The sequence below is a fragment of the Drosophila kikkawai genome, chromosome 3L (genome assembly GCF_030179895.1).
Source record: "Drosophila kikkawai strain 14028-0561.14 chromosome 3L, DkikHiC1v2, whole genome shotgun sequence".
Taxonomy (NCBI): Eukaryota; Metazoa; Arthropoda; class Insecta; order Diptera; family Drosophilidae; genus Drosophila; species Drosophila kikkawai.
This window is the reverse complement of record NC_091730.1, coordinates 19,029,585-19,048,289: the sequence shown is the minus strand read 5'-3', so window position 1 is coordinate 19,048,289 and position 18,705 is coordinate 19,029,585. Positions and strand designations below refer to the sequence as shown.

Below are 18,705 nucleotides of genomic sequence, written 5' to 3'. Positions count from 1 at the left end.
GGCCAGAGATCCCCCGATGCCCGGCCAGGCCAGGCCAGGTACTTGAGCTCAAGCTCGAGCTCGGGCTCTCTGAGCTGTGATGGAGCCTGTGCCGATGTGCCTCTGTGTCTGCTTTTCACTTCGCTTTTGGTAGCCACAAAATTGTCAGATTTGTCCACTTGAGTTATTTTCGAAAAGTCTCTCCTCTTTTGAGGGCCCCTTTGTGCCCAGTCCCCCTCCTGGTCCCCTCCTGGTGTCAAAGGGTGTCATCTTGCGAGTGTGAGTGTGTGGATTCCCAAACCAATTATACGAAACTCGTGAGAACTTATCGCACGCATGTCAGCGCTTCGATCTTTATTTGTACTCAGCACGCGGTTAGATGTGGTCGGTAGAAACTGAATAAATTAAGTAATAAAATTGCACTAAATTCTCGATTTAAAGCGATAGGAAAAATGCACTCGAAGCCAGTCGAATTGCTCTCTCACTCGGCGGTGGCGGTGTCGTGCTCCACGTTGATAACCTCCTCCTGATCCTGATTGCCCTGCTGCTGCTGCTGTTGCAACTGCTCTTGCTGCTGCTGCTGCTGCTGCTCCTGCTGTTGTCCCATATACTTGGCTATATACTGGCGGGCAAAGCTCAGGGCAAAGGCCGCCGCCGAAGCCGAGGGCACGGACATGGACATGGGCATTGACATGGTCATGGGCAGTGAACGGAATGCACTGTGCTCACCGCCCATTGATAATGGAGCTGATGCTGTGGGTGAGACAGTGGGCGCCACCGCTGGCTCTGCCATGTGGTTGATGCTGCTCCTCCTCAGGCTGTTGCTGCCGCTGTTGCTGCTGCTGTGGTAGTATTCCTGCTGCTTCGGCTGCTGGCCAGCTTCTGGAGCTGCAGTTGGAACTGGGGCTAAAGGTGGAGCCGAGGCCGGAGCTGGCAACGCCTTGACCACCACCGGACTGGGCGTGGGTGAACTCGAGGTCGAGGGCGATTCGCGCTGCTTGAGCAAGCTGACCCGCTGGTGGCGCCGCCATTTCGCTCGTCTGTTGGAAAACCAAACCTGGTTGATCAATCGGTGAAGAGACAATTTGTTAGTCGACCAAAAAAAGAGAGCCTGGGATCGGTGCTCACTGCTCCGAGTGTGGTTAGTAGTGGGTTGGGGACGGGGATGTGGTGCTCGAATGAAGGGAAGATGGACTTGGACTTGGAACATTGGACTGGGTAGTTGGTCCTAGAACCACGACAACTCACCTGAACCCTGGCCTCGCTGAGTGCCGTCCTGCCTGCCAGCTTCTCGCGGGTGCTCACGCAAGGATAGTGCGACTTGTCAAACTCCTTCTCCAGCTCGTCTAGCTGCTCCTGGCTGAAGGTGGTGCGGTTGCGCCGGAACTTTGGCTGGTCGCTGTCCTGCGATTCACTGTCCTCGCCCTCAATGTCTGCAATTTGGATAAAGAAAATTATATTTAAAGGAATAGAGGTATATACTGATCCCTTGACCCACCTATCACCCGATTGGCATCTGCATCCGGCGAGTGGCTATCCCGACTGCCGGCCTGCGACTCTGGCGAAAGGGCTGGCAACGAGAGGCGTCCACTGCCCGCACTGCTGTCTCCACAGGCACTGCCGCTGGTGGTGTTGTTGCTGTTGCTGAGGGTGGTGTGGCTGGGATGGGAGCTGTTGTTGCCATCGCTGCCATAGCTGCTGCCACTCCCTCCTGGCTGCAGGGATCCTACTGCAGCTCCTGCTCCAACTCCTGCTCCTGCGGACATTGGCACGGCATTCCACAGCGGATGATGCGCCGGCCAGGTGGGAAAGCTGGTGTACGGGTGCGGATGCGTGGGATGCATGGCGTAGCCGTAGCTAGCCGCTCGTGCAAATTCCGCCGCAGCCCGTTCCGCTGCACGATTCCGCAGGATACGGTTGATGCTGCTCACCGAGGGAGCTGTGGCATTGGTGCAGACACCTGGGTGAAAGAGAGAAGGAGTTGGATTGGAGTTACTAACAAAATTTATAAAAAATCACCCGGTTGGGATATCTTTCGATCCTTTGCTTAGTTTTATAATATTAAAGTTTAACTTCCTAATTTAAGATTAAGTTTAGCTAAGGTTTGTTCTTAATAACTCACCTCTTATTTCCGAATATTAATTGGTTATTAAATTAGACCCCTTAAGCAGCTTTAAATGGCTTTAAAAACCTGATATGTCTTAGAATAATAACCTGATCTTCGATTTATATATAAATATCTAAATACCCACTATAAGAAACTATACCACAATTTTCATAATTAAAGCCAAATATAGCTTCAATTTCTTAACCCAGTCTTATAGTTGACTTTATTTTGTACCAATCACTTAACCAATCTGCCTGTGATTAATTCCCTGCTCTTCTGCACCGGATGTTACCCATCATGACCTGGCTGTGACCCCGCCAAAATGAGCTGGAGATTGACTGTAATGAGAGGAGCGATTGGGATCAGGCCGTGTGTGTGTGTTCGTGCGTCTCATGCGGGAGATGGAGATGGCTATCGCAACGATTCATTGCACCGAGCGATGCGAACTGACGCCGCTGTCCAGTATCCACTCTGCTGTATCCACCGGCAAGTAGCCAACATCCCGCGACCACTGCCCACGGCAGCCAGAAACCGTCAACTGGTCAGTCGCTGGACTGACTGGCTGACTGGCTGACTGACGACCGGACTACTTGCTGCCTCCCATTTCTGTCCGCTCCGCGATTATCTCGATTGGAGATCCCGAAATGAGTGACACAAATGTGAGCACATTTACATATCAATCGGACTCGCTGGCAGCGGATGTTCATAAATTAGCCAATCGATAAATCTAAATCTTCCGCTGCGCTGGAACAATATATCCTGCCGATTCTTACAACATTAAATGAGGAGGAGCCCTCGGATGAATCGCCAGCGACGGCGGGCAGTCGCATTACGAGCACCATAAACACATCAATCCCTGGTCCAGTCTCGATGCCCGATTACTGATGGCTGCCGCTGCTGCTGTTGCTCCTCTTTCTCTGTCAGTACCCCTCGTCTAAAGAGGAAGCTGGCGGAGGATCTCCCCCTGAGCTGGAGAAGCGCGTAAGCAGGTTGGAGCTTCAAGAGAGCCCAGACTCTTGTCGCAACCGTTGTCATTTGTTGGGCAATTTCGCTTTCGGGGGTTCCCTGTCAGTTAATTAGCCCCAAAGGAACTCGCATTGTCTCTCCTGGCTCCCTATTCTCTGCTCAGTCCCTACTCCCAGGCATAATCGATGTCCTGGCCCATCATCGATCGGCATCTGCTGCCGGGCACTCATTGTTCAGTTCGTTCGCCTACCTTCGGTGATCAGTCGCTCGCGGATTTCCCACGCGAAGATCGTTGGATTCTCGCGCTTGTACTGCTCGATCTTGGAGACCACAGTCGGAGTGGCCACCTTGGGCTTGGAGCCGCCAATTAGGCCCGGTGGTCGCAAGGTGCCTGCAAAGAAAGCGAAAATGTGGATTAATTGGATTAAAGGATTAACATTATAGTCGAAACATAAAGAAAAGGAAATTGAATAATCTGTAAAACCAAAAGAAAATATTACAAAATTTCCTTAATTTCCTCCTAATATGTAATTTTTAAAATTCTTTAAGACTATTCCCCTTCAGAATGGTTTTTTCTGTGTAAAATTCAACTCAAAAATCTCAGCAACTCATTAAAATATTAATATTAATCATGCTTGTTTTCGGCTGAGGTTAAACCTCTCATATTAAAAAGAAATATCTGTTAATTAGATAGAATAGCCGAAAAATCTGTTTGGGAGTGTCTGTTGTCCGGGGCCCCCACATCCCAGTTGTGCAATCAATTTGGCTTTTCTCCTCTAGAGATGAGTTGGGGCGAGGTTAGGTGGGGCATCCCTAGGCTAGGCCCGGGCATTGTGATACTCAAACTCGCATAATTTTCACATTGTTCAAAGCAACCAACTCCCTGGCCGTGTGGGCGTTTCGACCAGGTCAAAAGCCCGCCGGCTATAGACGTACAGTGCATTGTGTGTGCCACTTTAGATGCTACCTGCTACCTGTTGACTGCCGGCCTGCCTGCCTGCTCCAAGCCACTAACTAACTAGACAATTAAGCCAGCAGCCCGGCATCCATTCAGCGGAGCGCTAATTTGAATATTTGACAACATCAGCGGCCCCAGAGAGAGACTGGGACTGGGACAGAGTCGAAGTCGCAGAGTCGGCTCAAATGATAATTCGTCGGAAGCAGTTGACAGGCGCGCGCGTTTATCTTGTAAATTGAGCGCTGTCGCGGAATTACACGCCGAGAAAATCCCCAAAAGATATCTCATAAAATTAGGGGATTAGCTGGTTCACGCGGCTATGCAATTTAATTTAAATTCGAATGGCAAGCCCATTATCTTTGGCCTAAACGGAATTTCATCACCTCAGGTGTTAGCGCTTTTATTATTATTGTTTTTATTTTTTGCTGTGCATTCGCTTGGCTTAAATTAATGAATGGACACACATCTACGCCAGCATTTGTTGTAGGTTTTTTTGCTGTGCAAAACGGAAATTATTTACACAATTTAAATTGACTAGAATGGGAATGAATTGCATCCACACAGATCGGATGGTGCGATTCAAAGTTACGCTAATGAATATTTGTGAATGGGCAGATTTATTTGGCGTAACCTAGTCGGACAATCAGACTTGTGATAAGCTCACATCGAGATACTATATAATACATTTTAGAAGAGGAGGTATACCTCTTTGATATAACAACAGAAATATCTCGATCCATATTGTATCAAAAATATTAGAAACTTTTGCATTTAACTTGATATTATCTGATAAATGTTGCTTAATTTATTTATCGATAAAATAAAAATATTTTCTAGCATCCTTAATACGAAATTAAAGTTGAATAAAAAATTTTCAAGCCTTTACTTGTTTTTTTTTCTAAGATTATATTATTTCTGTTTTAAATCTTTATAATATTCATTGTACAATTTTAAAGGATATTCAACTTCTGAGAGCCGTAATATTCTAAGATGATTTTACAGTTGACATTTCCAGCAGCTTAATACAATTTCTGCCCTCCTTTTAAAATTAAGATAGTTATAGAAGGATTTAAGTTAAAAGTTTTATAGATAAAGTCTAAAACAAAGTAAAATAAATATTAATATGAGTTGCCAGAAATATTTTAAATCTTCCTAAATAACTCGTTTCCTGTTGAAACTGTAAGCTTGCAAATCAAATTAAAGAAATTCGAGTGCGCAAAAGGCGGCAAAATCGCGAATGACATGCTCGATTGTCGTGGCAACAGGTGTGCGGCTGCCGCTGGTTTCCTCTTGGACCGCAGACGAGGTAACCAGGAGGTGTCCAGGTGCAGGTGGGGGCGATGGCGATTGCCAATCGATTTGTCGTGTTTACGTGACCCCGCAGACGGAGCCGTGCAAATCGATTGGAACGCTTGGGGACACTTGGCGATTGCATTTGGGGCGCGTGTTTTGTGGTTCCGCGTTATGCCGCTGATTGCATTGGTCAGGCCGGTGGTCTAGACCACGTCTTCTAGCCTGCCCTTCTGGCTACCCAATCTAACTTACCCAGCAGCTTGGACACGGCTCCTTGTTGGGACAGCATGTGCTGGGCCAGGTCGTATCCTCTAAGTCCAAAGCGGGACAGCTCCAGCAAGCGATGCTGGGAGGCTAAGGCGTTCAGGTTGGTGGCCGCTGCAGCCGCAGCTGCTGCCCCTGGTCCCGCCGAGCCGGGTCCAGAGCCTCCGCAGAAAATGCCGCCCAGCGCTGGAGCTGGCGGAGTTCCCGTGGCCAAGATGGGCGTGGATGGACTCAGGCTGTGTGGCTGGGAGAGAACTGAAAGGAAAAGGGTGAACAATGATTAGTACAGAGGGGAAAATTGGTTGCTAAAACAAATAATTAAAAAGCATAAATATTTTATTTTAAATTTGGAAAGTATATTATTATCTTTGAACCTATAGATACGTATATCTTAATAAATATTTAAATAAAAAAGCTTAATAATAAAAAATAAACTATTTAAGACTTAGATTACATCCCCATTTCTTTCAGTGCTTAAACTCAAAATCATTAAATGTCAATTGGAATTTAAACGAAGCTGTTGCCGGCATTCCACGCGTGACACAGAAACACCAAGAAATTTGTAGCGCGATCAGCGAGGCCTCCAGGAGAGGATCCCCCTGAAACGGGAGACAATGAGAGATATCTGGACAAATTTCGGTGTGTTTTTGATCGACGATGTCAAAGTCAAAGTGGCAGTCAGAGGATGATTCCTCCTCCTGCCCCGTCCCATGGCGGAAGTGTCAACGTTTATGGGCATAATGGACGCGGTGTGGTCCATTACCGCCGCCCGGTGACACTGACTGCTGATTCCAGTCGGAATTTATAAAATTCCCGCTGGCAATTTGTTGAAGGCCTCGATCTGGACTTGGACTTGTACTGGGATGGGGACGGGAGATCGCCTTGTCAGTGTCGCGGCAGCAATTGGCCATTCCTCGGATGTAGAAGCTTTTATGTTCATTTTGACATTTTATCTGATCGCGAGAACTGCACACATTTTAACACCTCTTTTTTGGTGCGATCGGGCTCCGCGTGTGGCTACGACGGCATGCCAGCCCGCTGGTTCCTCAAGAATGCTCCTCGAGATCGGGATGCGGATTGGGTTTGGCTAATTAAACCCCATGCAGATGGGACCGGGACTGCTCCACTCTTGGCTATAGTGAAGCAATTTGCTGCAATCGCTTGTTGCACCAATTGTTGCGGCGGTTATGGCCATGCTTGATTTATGCCGCAGCCAACTTGGATGTCAACAGTGGTGCTGCTCAGTGCCTCCGGATTGTCCCAGCCCCCAGTTGCCGTCACAGTTACACTCGCCGCGGTCCAGATTCTATGCTAAAGTCGGAGCGGGATCCACCGATGATTTACTACGCAATGCGACAGCTCCGACTGCCCCTCGATGCGCCTCGGTCAATTGCGAAAGCGGCTTAAAATCGCTGTAGCCACGGCCTGGAACACCGAACCCTTCGGTACTCCTTAAGGTACTCATACAGAGAGAGAAAAATAAATTAAATCCTTTTAATTTTAAGCATTAACTTCCCTAACAATACAAGTCATTTATTTTTAACAAATATTATACTAATATTGTTTGATTATGATTTTTCCACTTATTATTTTATAGAGAACATGACTTTTTTCGCAGTGCACTCACTCGTACGTCACCGTGAGACTTATAACAAGAAGCGATGCCGACCGAGACCCGATCGGTCTGAAGCTCGAACGCAACTCTCGGGATCGCAGCTCGCCACAAGTGATGATCGCCTCGGAATTCAATTGATAGTTTGATTTATTGCTACCGGTAACTTTTTGCCTCAACCAGGTCTCCCTGCCCCCCCTGTACCCCACTGGCACCGCATATAAATTAAAGTGGCTCGCTTTTTATATGGCTCCTCAACGCATCCTCTGCCTGGACACCGCAGCCCCAGTCCCACTCCCAGCCCCACCAGTTAGTGCTCGCTGATCTTGTTTGTCGCGCGCAGCGCATTACTCGTCCTCCAAAGCTTCTGGTTTTTACTGCCCAGTGCGCATTACTGCGATCTTCGCACATTTTCCTAAGCTCCAAGAATTCTGCCTCTTCGGGGGGATTTTTACATACACTTAAGTCACTCTAATTTTATGCCCAGTTCTATTAGATTTTTATGCCATGCTTGTGGCTTATAATTTATTATTAAATCTTGACTAGCCATCGGAGTTTAAATACCTTTCGGAATACATTGTATTTTGTGATGGTAATTTTGGATGGCATTTCGTAGTTATTTTAAATAACTTCCTTTAGGGTTTTGAAGTAGGTGAATTTAAGAGAAAATTGTAAATTTAAGTTTTACAATTTTTACAATTAAAAAGTAAGTTAATTTTAAATTTTAGAAAGATAACTAAACTGTATATATAATATTCTTTCCAGAAATACAATTATCAATTAGTTCTTAACTTTTTGTTGACAATTATTTTATATTTTATAAAACACCTCTTACATATTAATTTTTAAGTGTAGTCACCTTTATGTAGAAATTGCATCTTTGGTTTAAAAAAAGTCTTTTAAAGGTTGATTAATTATTTATTGGTTTTTAACATGTGTAAATAGCACAAATTACCTTAAGCAATAAGCAGAAATAATACTTTTATAAGGTGATTTGGTCATAAAATCAAATTGTTGCCTACTTTTGGCGTAAATCCCAAGGAAATGTTTTATAGAGACTTTAAAATCACTCGTAAAAAGTACTTGTAAAAGTATTTAAAGTGCTATCGTCTTGGAATTTGGTATGTAAATGCTAAAAAGTGTTATGAAAAATTAACACCTAAAAATTATAAATTTACTAAATTAATAATAAATAACTAGGACAGGTAACCATAACCATTATACAACCTTTTACAAGGTGACACACTTAGAAAGCTATTTCCCTTTTTTGACAGATTCTTGGAAAAATATAAAACCCAGAGCACTCGTGATATGATAACCCACAATACCAACTTGGATGACACACATCTGCATATATAGAAGAGTACGTAACGCAAGGCAAGAAGTAACGTAAGGAGCTCTCCGGGCCCTGCCATGTGCATTTCGAAGCGAAGAACCGGGGCAGTCTTCAAAATCATTGTGCACACCTTTTATACGCTTGGCTTTCTAAGAATAATGCGAATACACGCACCACGAAACCCGAGACCCCTAAGTATGGTTTCTGCCCTATGCTTAAACTTCAATGTACGACGAGTAAGCCATGTAGCCCAGTGTGTCCCCTGTTCCCGTCTCCGGTCGGGGTCCTCCGCTCTCTTTCTTTTATTTTCTCTTCTTCCTCAGCTCTTTTTATAATTATTTATTTATTGTGCAACTTCCAACACCTTCTAGAGACAAGTCAAAGCTTTGGTTGCCCCCTCCATCCGGGACTGGGCTCGGTGTGTATCTTGCAGATACATTCGATGGCCGGCGACGTGAACTAATTTTATTTGACAACCCATACTTGTGCAAAACAAATTGCCACTGATGTGCGAAAGACCAAAACAGTTGCCACAGTTGTGTATAGTCTGTTGTGTGTGCTGTGTGTTGCTGCTGCAGTGTCGCTGCTGCTGTTGCTGCGTTGCTGTTGCTGTTGTGAAATTTCCAAATCATTGCACTTTTCCAGCAGGCATTTGACTAGTGCCACCAGTTTCTTGTGGCTGGCTTTTGTCTTAAACTGTTTGGGGCCCCCGATTCCCCGATATCCCTGTCAGTTCACGGAATTCGCCCCGAAAAGTTGCGGCTCTCATGGAGCGTGCAGCACAACAGCAGCACAACACGAGCAACATTGGCGGATAACGCAGCCATATCGTTGGTTTTGGCAAGCAATATTAACAGAAATATTTGCAGGAAGTTCAGTGACAAGGGAGAGAATAATTTGAGATATATTGGACATCTTTCAAAAGGAATTTAGGAAACAGTATCTGCAGGGTACATGATGCATATTTACGGGATATTGCAGTAACTGTAACGTAAGCCACCAAATACTTTAAAATTAATCTATTAAAATCCGATATTCATATTTACATAATAAATTCATCTCTCAACCGTGGTATCTATGATATTTTGGGAGAAATTTTTAATATTTTAAACTTGAATGTATATGGCTTAAGTCGTCATTTAATCAGCAAATCAATTATTTTTCCATAAAATAACATTTATAATTTAACTTTTAATATTCAATAAGTGTCATTTATTACATCTTCAACACAGTTTTCTCTAAATATTGAAAACAAAATAATAATGTCGAAGGCCTGTGCTGTTGTTAGGTCATTATAAATAAATTAAATTTTGTAATAATTTAAAAATAATAATGAGAGAATATAGAATTTTCATATTATAAAATAATAAATGTTTGGTTGTTTGACACTTTTAGAGAATAATTATATCTAGCTTATTTATTTAATATAATAAATTCGGAATTATTATAATAAAATCAGGCTAAGATGTTTATAAAACTATCTATCTATAAAGAGATTTATTATATAACTTTGCTTATTAAACGCACAGCTTAAATTTGTCAAATATTTTAAAGTCCAAATAGAATTAGAATATCTTATTAAAAATAAATCAAAATCCATTAAACCAAAGAAAATGTTCTTCTGTCCTTACTTTCTTGTTCACTATCCTTATAATATTGAGTTTAGAGTCTGAATTTTATAATTATAATTATAATTATACAATATAAATAACATATATCTTAAGATCCCTCACCTGTAGACGCTGCCGTGGGCGACGTGGGCGTCATTGCCGTCGGCTGGCCAACGCCTCCGGCAGAGCTGCCCAGCAGCTGCAGATGCGACGGCACTGGCACCACGGCCATGGGCATTTTTCCAGCCGGGGATTCGCCGACGCCTGATCCTGGTCCTGATCCTGAGACCGGCAGGGATATCTTAGTGGTTGTCCTGGTGGGGCCGGGTGATGTGGTGGTGGCCATGCCAGGCTAGCAGTTCGTGGTTAAACTTAACTTCAGGAGCTACTTTCTTTTGAGAGGCGGCATTTTTGGGAGCTCTGTTTTTCCGACGGTTTTTTTTTTTTGTGGGTTACTACTCTCGAGGGGAACGCGGACCGGAACCGTGGCTTGTGTTGCTGCTGGTCGGTAGTGTTGCTGTTGCTTTTGCTGTTGGTGGTGTTGCCAGTGGTGGCTGTTGCTGCTGCTACTGCTGCCGCTGCTGCTGCTCAACGCTCGCTGACTCGACGCGCACCGCACAATCGCACTCGCACTCACACTCAATCCAACTCAACGCCCGCCGACTCGCTGACTGAGACTGAACTGGAACTGGACCCTGGTCTTGGCCGCAGCCGAGAGCCACTTGGCGATAGCTATACAGCTCGGGATCGGGTTGCCGTTGCCGCTTGTGCCCTCACTGCATTCTGGTTTGCCTGTGGTTGTGGTCGAGCCAGCCACTGAGCATTCGGGGGATCTCTCTTTGAGCGTCGTCGCACAATTGAGCGAAAATGCGGCCAGAAATCCAAGCCCAAGCCCAATCCCAATCCCATAGCCGAGGCAAAGTTGTAAAAGTTCAATAATTAATTGCTCGGGCCTTCGATTTCAGTGCATTGTTTGTCAAACTTTCAGGCCAGAGCTCTAGCTTTGGCTACCAGTTGCTTTCGGCTTTCGGTCTTTATAATTGACGAGCGATTTTGTTTGGTAATACAACTGGCCCGGTGCGACTGGGAAAGGTGTTTTTTATGGGAATGGCGAGACACCAAGAAATGGCTGTCAATCATGGATCACAGAAAAAGCAACACTGGGAAATACGAGATGTGAATTACATTGTTAAAATATTAAATTTGTAGGGGAAATTTTAATACCTAGGAAAATGTGCCACAGAATGTGATTAGAAATGTATTAAAGGAATTTTAAAATATATTATTTGGAAAGAAAATATTCTAATTGAGAGTAGAAACTGATTTAAACTGTAAATAATATATGGGATTTTGTTTAGGATGTTCTTAGTTTATAAATACACAAATGTATTAAAATTGGTAGCTTTTAAGGAAGCTTACTTTACATTAACCAGTTTACAATATAAATAAGATATATCTTTTAGATATAATAATATGTATATCAAATGTTAACTTTTAACTTAAATCTTTTGATGAGTATTTTTATAAAAAGAAAATTTTCCAAGTTACTTAGAAAGGATATTATTTAAGGCGAGAAATTTAAAAATATGTATAGTTCTTGGAATGGTTTACAAGAATTTTCATAGCAATCAATTATAAAATTGTACCTTGAAGTTAATTTAAAATTAATATATAGATACCCTGGGTTTATTAAACATTATTAAGTTAAATGAAAGCCTAAAAATCTGGTTCAGAGTTATCTTATACCTTATTCAAAGGAATATAATAATAATTACTCATTTTTATAACTAATATGGAGAATATGATTTTAATTTTGTATAATATTCTTATAAGTTCTATAGAACTAAACTGCAAGGATGTCCTACCTTGCACTAATTAACTCACCAATCTTAGTATTTTTTCTCCGTGATCCAGTTTTTGCATTATACCAGCCCCTCCTTGCCACCCTTTTCGAAGACAGGGACTTGGAAAAAACGCATTACACGAGACATTGGCGGACATTGGTGACTTGGCCGGACGAGAAACCAATGAGTCCGCGTTGGAGGCGACTCCACTTCTTCGCTTGGAGAGTGGAAAGTGGAGAAGAGAAAGACGTAACCGATTAGCGCCGGCCACTCGCCAGGAGCAAGCGAGAACGGACTAACTACAGAGTGGGACAGACGCCTGCGCAAGGAGCGAGCGAGATGCAGCAGAATCGCAATGCAACTGCAGTGCAGAGTGACAGGAGCGGCAAGCGACGGAGATGGATCGCCTAATTGATTTATTTAGCGCCCCCTTCCCCCCCTTTTGCGCGTTGGCCGTTGCTGGTTGGCTGAAATTACAGAAATCAGGAGCCGTGTAATGGCCGCCAAGTAACTGTACTCCTCGGTGTGTCTGTGTGTGTGTGCAAGTGTCGGAAGTTCAGTTCGAGCGCAACTCTCCACAGGGTCGTCCCCTTTCTAGCCCTCCCCCTAGGTGCTTAGGGGGTGCGACAGAGGCGAGTGCCTCCCACACTGATAATAGAAAATAATCAATTTTAATGGCCTATAATTTGCTAGCGCAAAATAACAATGATTCGTGCGGTGATTAAACGGCAAACTTCTGCCATTCAAAATGCCACCGCAGAAATGAAAACAACAATAACAACACGCGTGCTTAGAACTTTTCAAAAACCCGACACAGACACACATTAATTTATTTATGTTGATAAAAGACTAAGCAAAAGTTGCTTCCACTAAAAAATATTTAACTGTTTTGAACAGAGAGAGAGAGAGAAAGGGGAGAGAGTGACGTGCGCGTTGAGTTCAGCTCACCTTACATAATCGCAACGAGTGAAAGAGCCGCGCTTTGAGTCAAACTCAAGCCGAGCACGAGCGAGTGAGAGGCGGGTCTGTGTACTCCGACAGGTAAGCCAGTCATCTCGCTTTCTCGCAGGTAAATGCCATGCTTGGGCAATGACCAATGAGCAGTGAGCTTGGCGGCTCAAAGAAAGCCAACAACCTGGTAATGGAGTAAAGGGGGTCTTTGCTGGAAGATATCTCCCGGGCCAGGAGAACAGCCCCCCCGCTAGCCCCCGCCTGATTGATTTCGGCCAGCATGATTGATTAGATTAATAACGCGGCTAATTAAACATTTATCACTGTATCTAACGAACCGCCCGAAGGGGCGCAAATTAACCCTCCATCGCCGTCACAAATTAGTGTCCGCTGCTACAGTGCAACTTCTTTAGTTAAAACACAGTCGTTAGTCGTATTTTTTTTTAGGAATTATCATGCATTTGGTTTATTTAAATAGATAATTAATTAATTTATAACTGGTTAAGTAGGTATTTAGATATTTCATGGTATTTAATTTGTTTACTACTCGGAAATATATTAAGAAACAAGAAAAGATACATTTTATCTTTTATACTTTTAATATGGGACAGATTAGTTAATTATCGCACTAATATTATTATTTCTATAAATATAAATGAAGTCTATTCTATAGTCAGAAATAGTAAAGTTTAATTTATTTTTTTAGGAACTCGATTATAATTCACCTCAGAGTGACGTTTTGTAAAGGAATACCAAAATAAATGATCAAAATAAAAATAGAAAATAAGATTATACAATAATTATAATTTAGCCTTTTGTTTATTAAATATACATTTCAATAATTTTATAGATCATTGATCATTGATGAACTGTGTGAATTGTTAATAATTTATTTTGCTAAATGAAAATAACTAACTTAAATAACTTGAGATGATCCCAAGAATCTTAAGCTATTCGATATAAAACCATACCAAGTTCTGTGCCTCACTTTAAACTATTTAACGTAAGATGCATTTAGGCATTCTTTGGCCACTACTCTTGTCAAAATACTTCAACAATCCCATTATTTTACATGACAGATGTTTTATTAATTCTTATTTTTTAGCTATCGAAGTTGGACTGTGTGTGCCTGCTTCTAATTGCGTTTCGTGTGGCTTTTATTTCGGGGATGGGCGCATTAATTATGGCCGCCTTGGCTAACGCCTGCCGGCCGCCATTATTTCGGTAGCAAAGTGGCCAAGTTTCCAGCCAAGATAGCGATCTAGTATCTACATCCAAACCCAAACTTATGGCCAAGCCCTCGGCTGTTCCGTGCATATTTGTGGTAGCCACGCTTCCTGTTTTTGTTTGCTCGCCGCTGTCCGTTGTCCGCTGTCCGGCTGAAAATATTCGAAACAATGTAGACAAGAAGTGCTCAGCGCCGGGCGGAGTTTTTGTGGACGTGGTTAGCGACGCGGTGGTGTTTACCCACATGTAGGCATATGCATATGCTGATTTCCACCAAGGCGGGGGCTTCTGCTTCTCTTTTATTCACTTTTTGGGTGGGAGCAGGAGGAGACAGGGAACGGCCACCGACTTGGTGAACCGTGAAAAAAAAACAGCCAAGGGGTGGAGTTCTCCCGCTCCAGCTGAGGCAGGAGAATAGGAATTTCGTAATGTTAACAAACAAATAGAAAATAACTTTCATGCACAAAGCCAGAGCTTCCTCTAGGAGAGAGACAGTCGCCGACAGGGCACCTTTCGCCCAGAGCTGGTCTTTACACTAAGGGAAAACTCAAGTTAAAACTGGAATTTAACTTAATGTAGTTAAATTCTTATAATATCAATGAATATAATATTTTTTTTAAGGGGAATTGCTCAGGAGAGTGTATTCCCTTAAGTTATTTCTTGTTTTAAGTCGATTTTTTTTATCTTTTTATGGAAAAACTCTACAATGAAAACACTAAATAGGATATAATTTATAAATATTATTTTGTACAGTTACCTATCTGGTCAGGGAACTTGTTTTTATGCTTTATTTATTTATTAAATTTCCTAAATAATGTTTTAAGCTTTAATATGTTTATTTTTTATCGTTATTACAAAATTTTCAAAGTGCATAACTTCTTTTTGAAGACCAAGACCAGCGGAAATATGCTCAAGTTTTGTGTTTTTGTTGGTCGGAAATGTTTAGCGCTTGCTCAGAATGATTAAAGTGTCGCTTTTTGTCTGGGCCTCAGTTGCTTTTTCCCATTTGCAATGCAAAAATGTTCATCAAATTTCGCTGAGTAATGCCAAGGTAAAGAAATCTGTGTACTCTTTTTTATTTAGAGGAAACGGCAAAGACTTCCTGATTCTTCTGAAGGTTGATGTAAGCGTGAAATTAATTTTTTTAAATAACCATTAGTTTTGGTATTGTGGGATGTTTCATAGGAGATAATTAAGGGAACCTATGGATGTTATAAACAATTATTAACCTAGTCTTTATACTTTTCTTATAAGAAAGACTTTGGTGAATTTAAAGACTTTGGTGAATTTTTTCTAGTATCTTAATAGAGCCTGAAATCCTTATTTTTTGCTCTAAGCTTTTCTTCTTTTTTAAATTACAAATCCATTTTCATAAAAACAGGTAAAAATGCCACAGATTCAATTATTATAAACCCATATTTTTGCTATATATGTACAGTCCCATACATAATCCATCAGCCTTAATCCATTTGTTGGGTCTGTCACTCAGATTTAGATACCAAAGCTGGCGAGCGGCTGACTCATGTGCATCAATATCACGTCGAGCACGCACCACTTGGAGTTGGAGCTGGAGCGACCCACTTGGATGCCAGCCGCCGGAATGTAATGATTAACTTTTCGCAGTTGCTAAATTAAGTGAGTTTTTACTGGGGATCGAGGGATCGGGGATCGGGATTGAGGTGGGGATCAAGGGCCAGAGGGGCAGAGACATGATCGCATTGCGTGTCTGGGCGACTGGGGCCAGAAATGATTTCCACATACCACAGCAGTTAAAGCCCTTAAGTCAGGGAGAAAATCCAATTAAATTCGGTAGCGAAAGAAATAAGTCTGAACTGTCGGCAAAATGATTCTACATACACGTATTTGCGTCAACATTGATTTTGCAGCAAACAGAAACATCCAAACAGGGGGCATTGGGTCCCCGGAGGAGGAGGAGTTGTGTGGAGAGAGGAGCGGCTAAGCGGATCCAAGACAAAGACGGACAGAATGTAGTTCATGTGCATGGCGATGGCGTGATTGAGGACGAACCCGAGGACAGGAGCCACTGGAGTCGGCAACAACGGGAGAAGTATCAAAAGAAGCAGCAGCAACAACATTGAAATAATTTTAAAAATTAAGAACATTAAATTAATATTTTTTTTTTAGGGCTAAAATAATATAGTGTTATGGTTCAAAAACTAATATGTTAATTATAGCTTTTAGATATTACCTGATTAAAGCTATGACTTTTGTCAAAAGACCACTATTCTTTTCTTTATCCTATTGTTAAAAAATGTTAACAAATCTTTCTTAGTTACTAAATGTCTCATTAATGTACAACTAAAATAAAATAATACATTTTAATGACTTTTCCCCCAGTGCAGCGGCAGGAACATCGCCAGCATTAGCCACATCAGGTTGCAACTTGTATTGCTGCTGCAGTTTGCCGCTGAGGCGTGATGTGAGTTTAAGTCTGCCGGGACTCGACTTCGATTTGATTCTCCGAGTTTGAGTTTTCAGTTGAGACAAAGTCCGCAGTGCGGACCGCAAAACCGTCCAAAAGTTGCGTGCCCATAGGTCTTCTGTGTAATTGCGCAACAATTGTCAGGAGCTCCCGTTCCTGCTCCGGCTCCACCGATCCGCTCCTGAAATACCCCGCCTTAAGTAGCAGTTGGCGCTGGCCCCGCAGTCGCCGCTTTTAAGGGCAGAAACCGCAATCAAGACACGGACACGTCATGGAGCAGCAAAAAAGAGCTATGGAAATCAAGGGGAAAAAGCATATACAGCTCCTCCAGCTAAGGCTACCGACTCTCGACTACCTTCGTGTCTGCGTCAAACTTGCGGAAATCTGATTTTAAAATTATTAACAACATGCAATGGCTAAATAGTTTTGCATTCGATAACAAAAGCCGCTCCCCAGCTCCTCGGCTACGCCAGTTTGGGATTCAAAAACATGTCCAAGTTGAATTTCAATCTCCAAGGGAGAAAATCCACACCAAACACCAATTCAAATCCAAAGGAAAGGTACTTTCAATAGAGGGAAAAATGCGAATGGGGGCTGTGCTTAGTGACCGCATCGTATAATTCACGAATTCAAATTTAAACTATCGAATGGTAGTACCAAGAGTCGGCGCTCTTGGCCAGCCGACCGTTATAGGGTTAATTAAATGCGGATCCAGTAGCTCCCGTTTCCACGCCAGTTTCTCCACGTTACGAGCGAGCTGCGAGCTCCACTGCAGCTGCAATTAGAAGTTGCACAAAAAGCGCAATAGGAAAAGCCAGGTAGGTAACTGCTGGCAAAATGAAAATGAAAAACATGGAAAACAAAATGGCGATAACTACCGCAATTTGCATATAAATGGACGTAGAAACGTCTTTAGTCACCCGAATCTTGAGCAAACCATAGGAGCGATTAACATTGTTACCAGTCGGGGGCGGCGGCAGAGGAGGAGAAGGTGGCAGGGGAGACGGGGGCACAACAGGGGAGCTACATTAGCACACAGGAAAAAATAGGGAAATAGTTCATAACTGAAACGGTCTTTAAAGTTTAAACACATTTATTTAGCTTTCATTTACAAAAATAAATTTTATCTCACAATCCTTAATTGTTGGTGTAAATCTCTTCTATAAGAACATCTTGAACCCAATTAAAATTAGTCTTAAATCATGTAAATTTAGTTAAGAATTAAGGCTTTTATAATTCGAAATTCGAATAATTTAGGATTAACATGAAAGGTGGATGAGTAAAAGGAAAGTACATATTGCAATCAATGGGTCCCTGGACTCTCCATTTAATGATAAGATTCTAACTTTTAAAAATTTAACAGTTAAAAAACGTAATGTTTAAGGATCACCAAAAATTACGAAAGAAAAAAAATTCAAAGAAACCAAAGAGCCCAAAGAAGGAAGTCACTTAATTATCTCAATCGAGCTAAGCATTGCACAACCTCTTCAAATTCCTAATGAAGCTTCTTAAAAATATATAAAATAAATTTCAAATATGCTCTTAAATCATATATATGTATTATTTAATTTCCCCATTATTTTATCTCAGTGCAGCAAAACCGACAGCTCGCCACATTGCAACCAAAGTGCAGTGGCAACAGCCACATCACCACGGAACCCACGGAAAGCGCAACAAAATGGCGGAACAGCCGTCAGAGCGTGGCACCAACACCAACTCCGATTCCGACTCGAACTCGTACTCCTCCTCCGCCGTCTCCTCCTGGGAGGGAGGGAGGCTACCTGGTTCGAGCTCCCAACACCGAAACCAAGCCAAAACCAACACACTGCCGCTGCTGCTGGTAGCAAAAGGTGATGCCATGAAGCGTGTTAGCTCGGTGGGCAGCGGCGACTGCCAAGGGATTGCTGCCTGCCAAGCAAGCTGATGGCCTCGACCTCCCAGCACAGAGAGAGAAAAATGTAGAAAGAGCTAGGAGAAATGTCTAATAAAATGGGTAGAAATGTAATACTAGTTGAGAAGCTAAAGGCTTCGCTGTTATGGATAAGTTTAAATTAAATAAATAATAAATAATAACAAGAAAACAAGGAAACTAATTTGGGGAAATATTGAAGTCTT

General features: G+C 42.6%; 1 protein-coding gene across 2 annotated transcripts; it reads right to left on the bottom strand.

Moving 5' to 3' along the window:
• Positions 1 to 297: 297 nt before the first annotated feature.
• Positions 298 to 11,229, bottom strand: toe (twin of eyg). Of its 2 annotated transcripts, none has more exons than XM_017160985.3 (6): positions 10,249 to 11,228; positions 5,556 to 5,822; positions 3,303 to 3,443; positions 1,478 to 1,939; positions 1,228 to 1,412; positions 298 to 1,036 (listed from the first exon to the last, which is right to left on the bottom strand). In XM_017160985.3, exons 1-6 carry the CDS (start codon positions 10,469 to 10,471, stop codon positions 461 to 463), a joined length of 1,854 nt encoding a protein of 617 aa, XP_017016474.1. In that variant the 5' UTR covers positions 10,472 to 11,228; the 3' UTR covers positions 298 to 460. The 2 variants fall into 2 exon arrangements, with proteins under 2 accessions (XP_017016474.1, XP_017016475.1); XM_017160986.3 differs by having other exon boundaries at positions 569 to 1,019; positions 10,249 to 11,229.
• Positions 11,230 to 18,705: the final 7,476 nt, after the last annotated feature.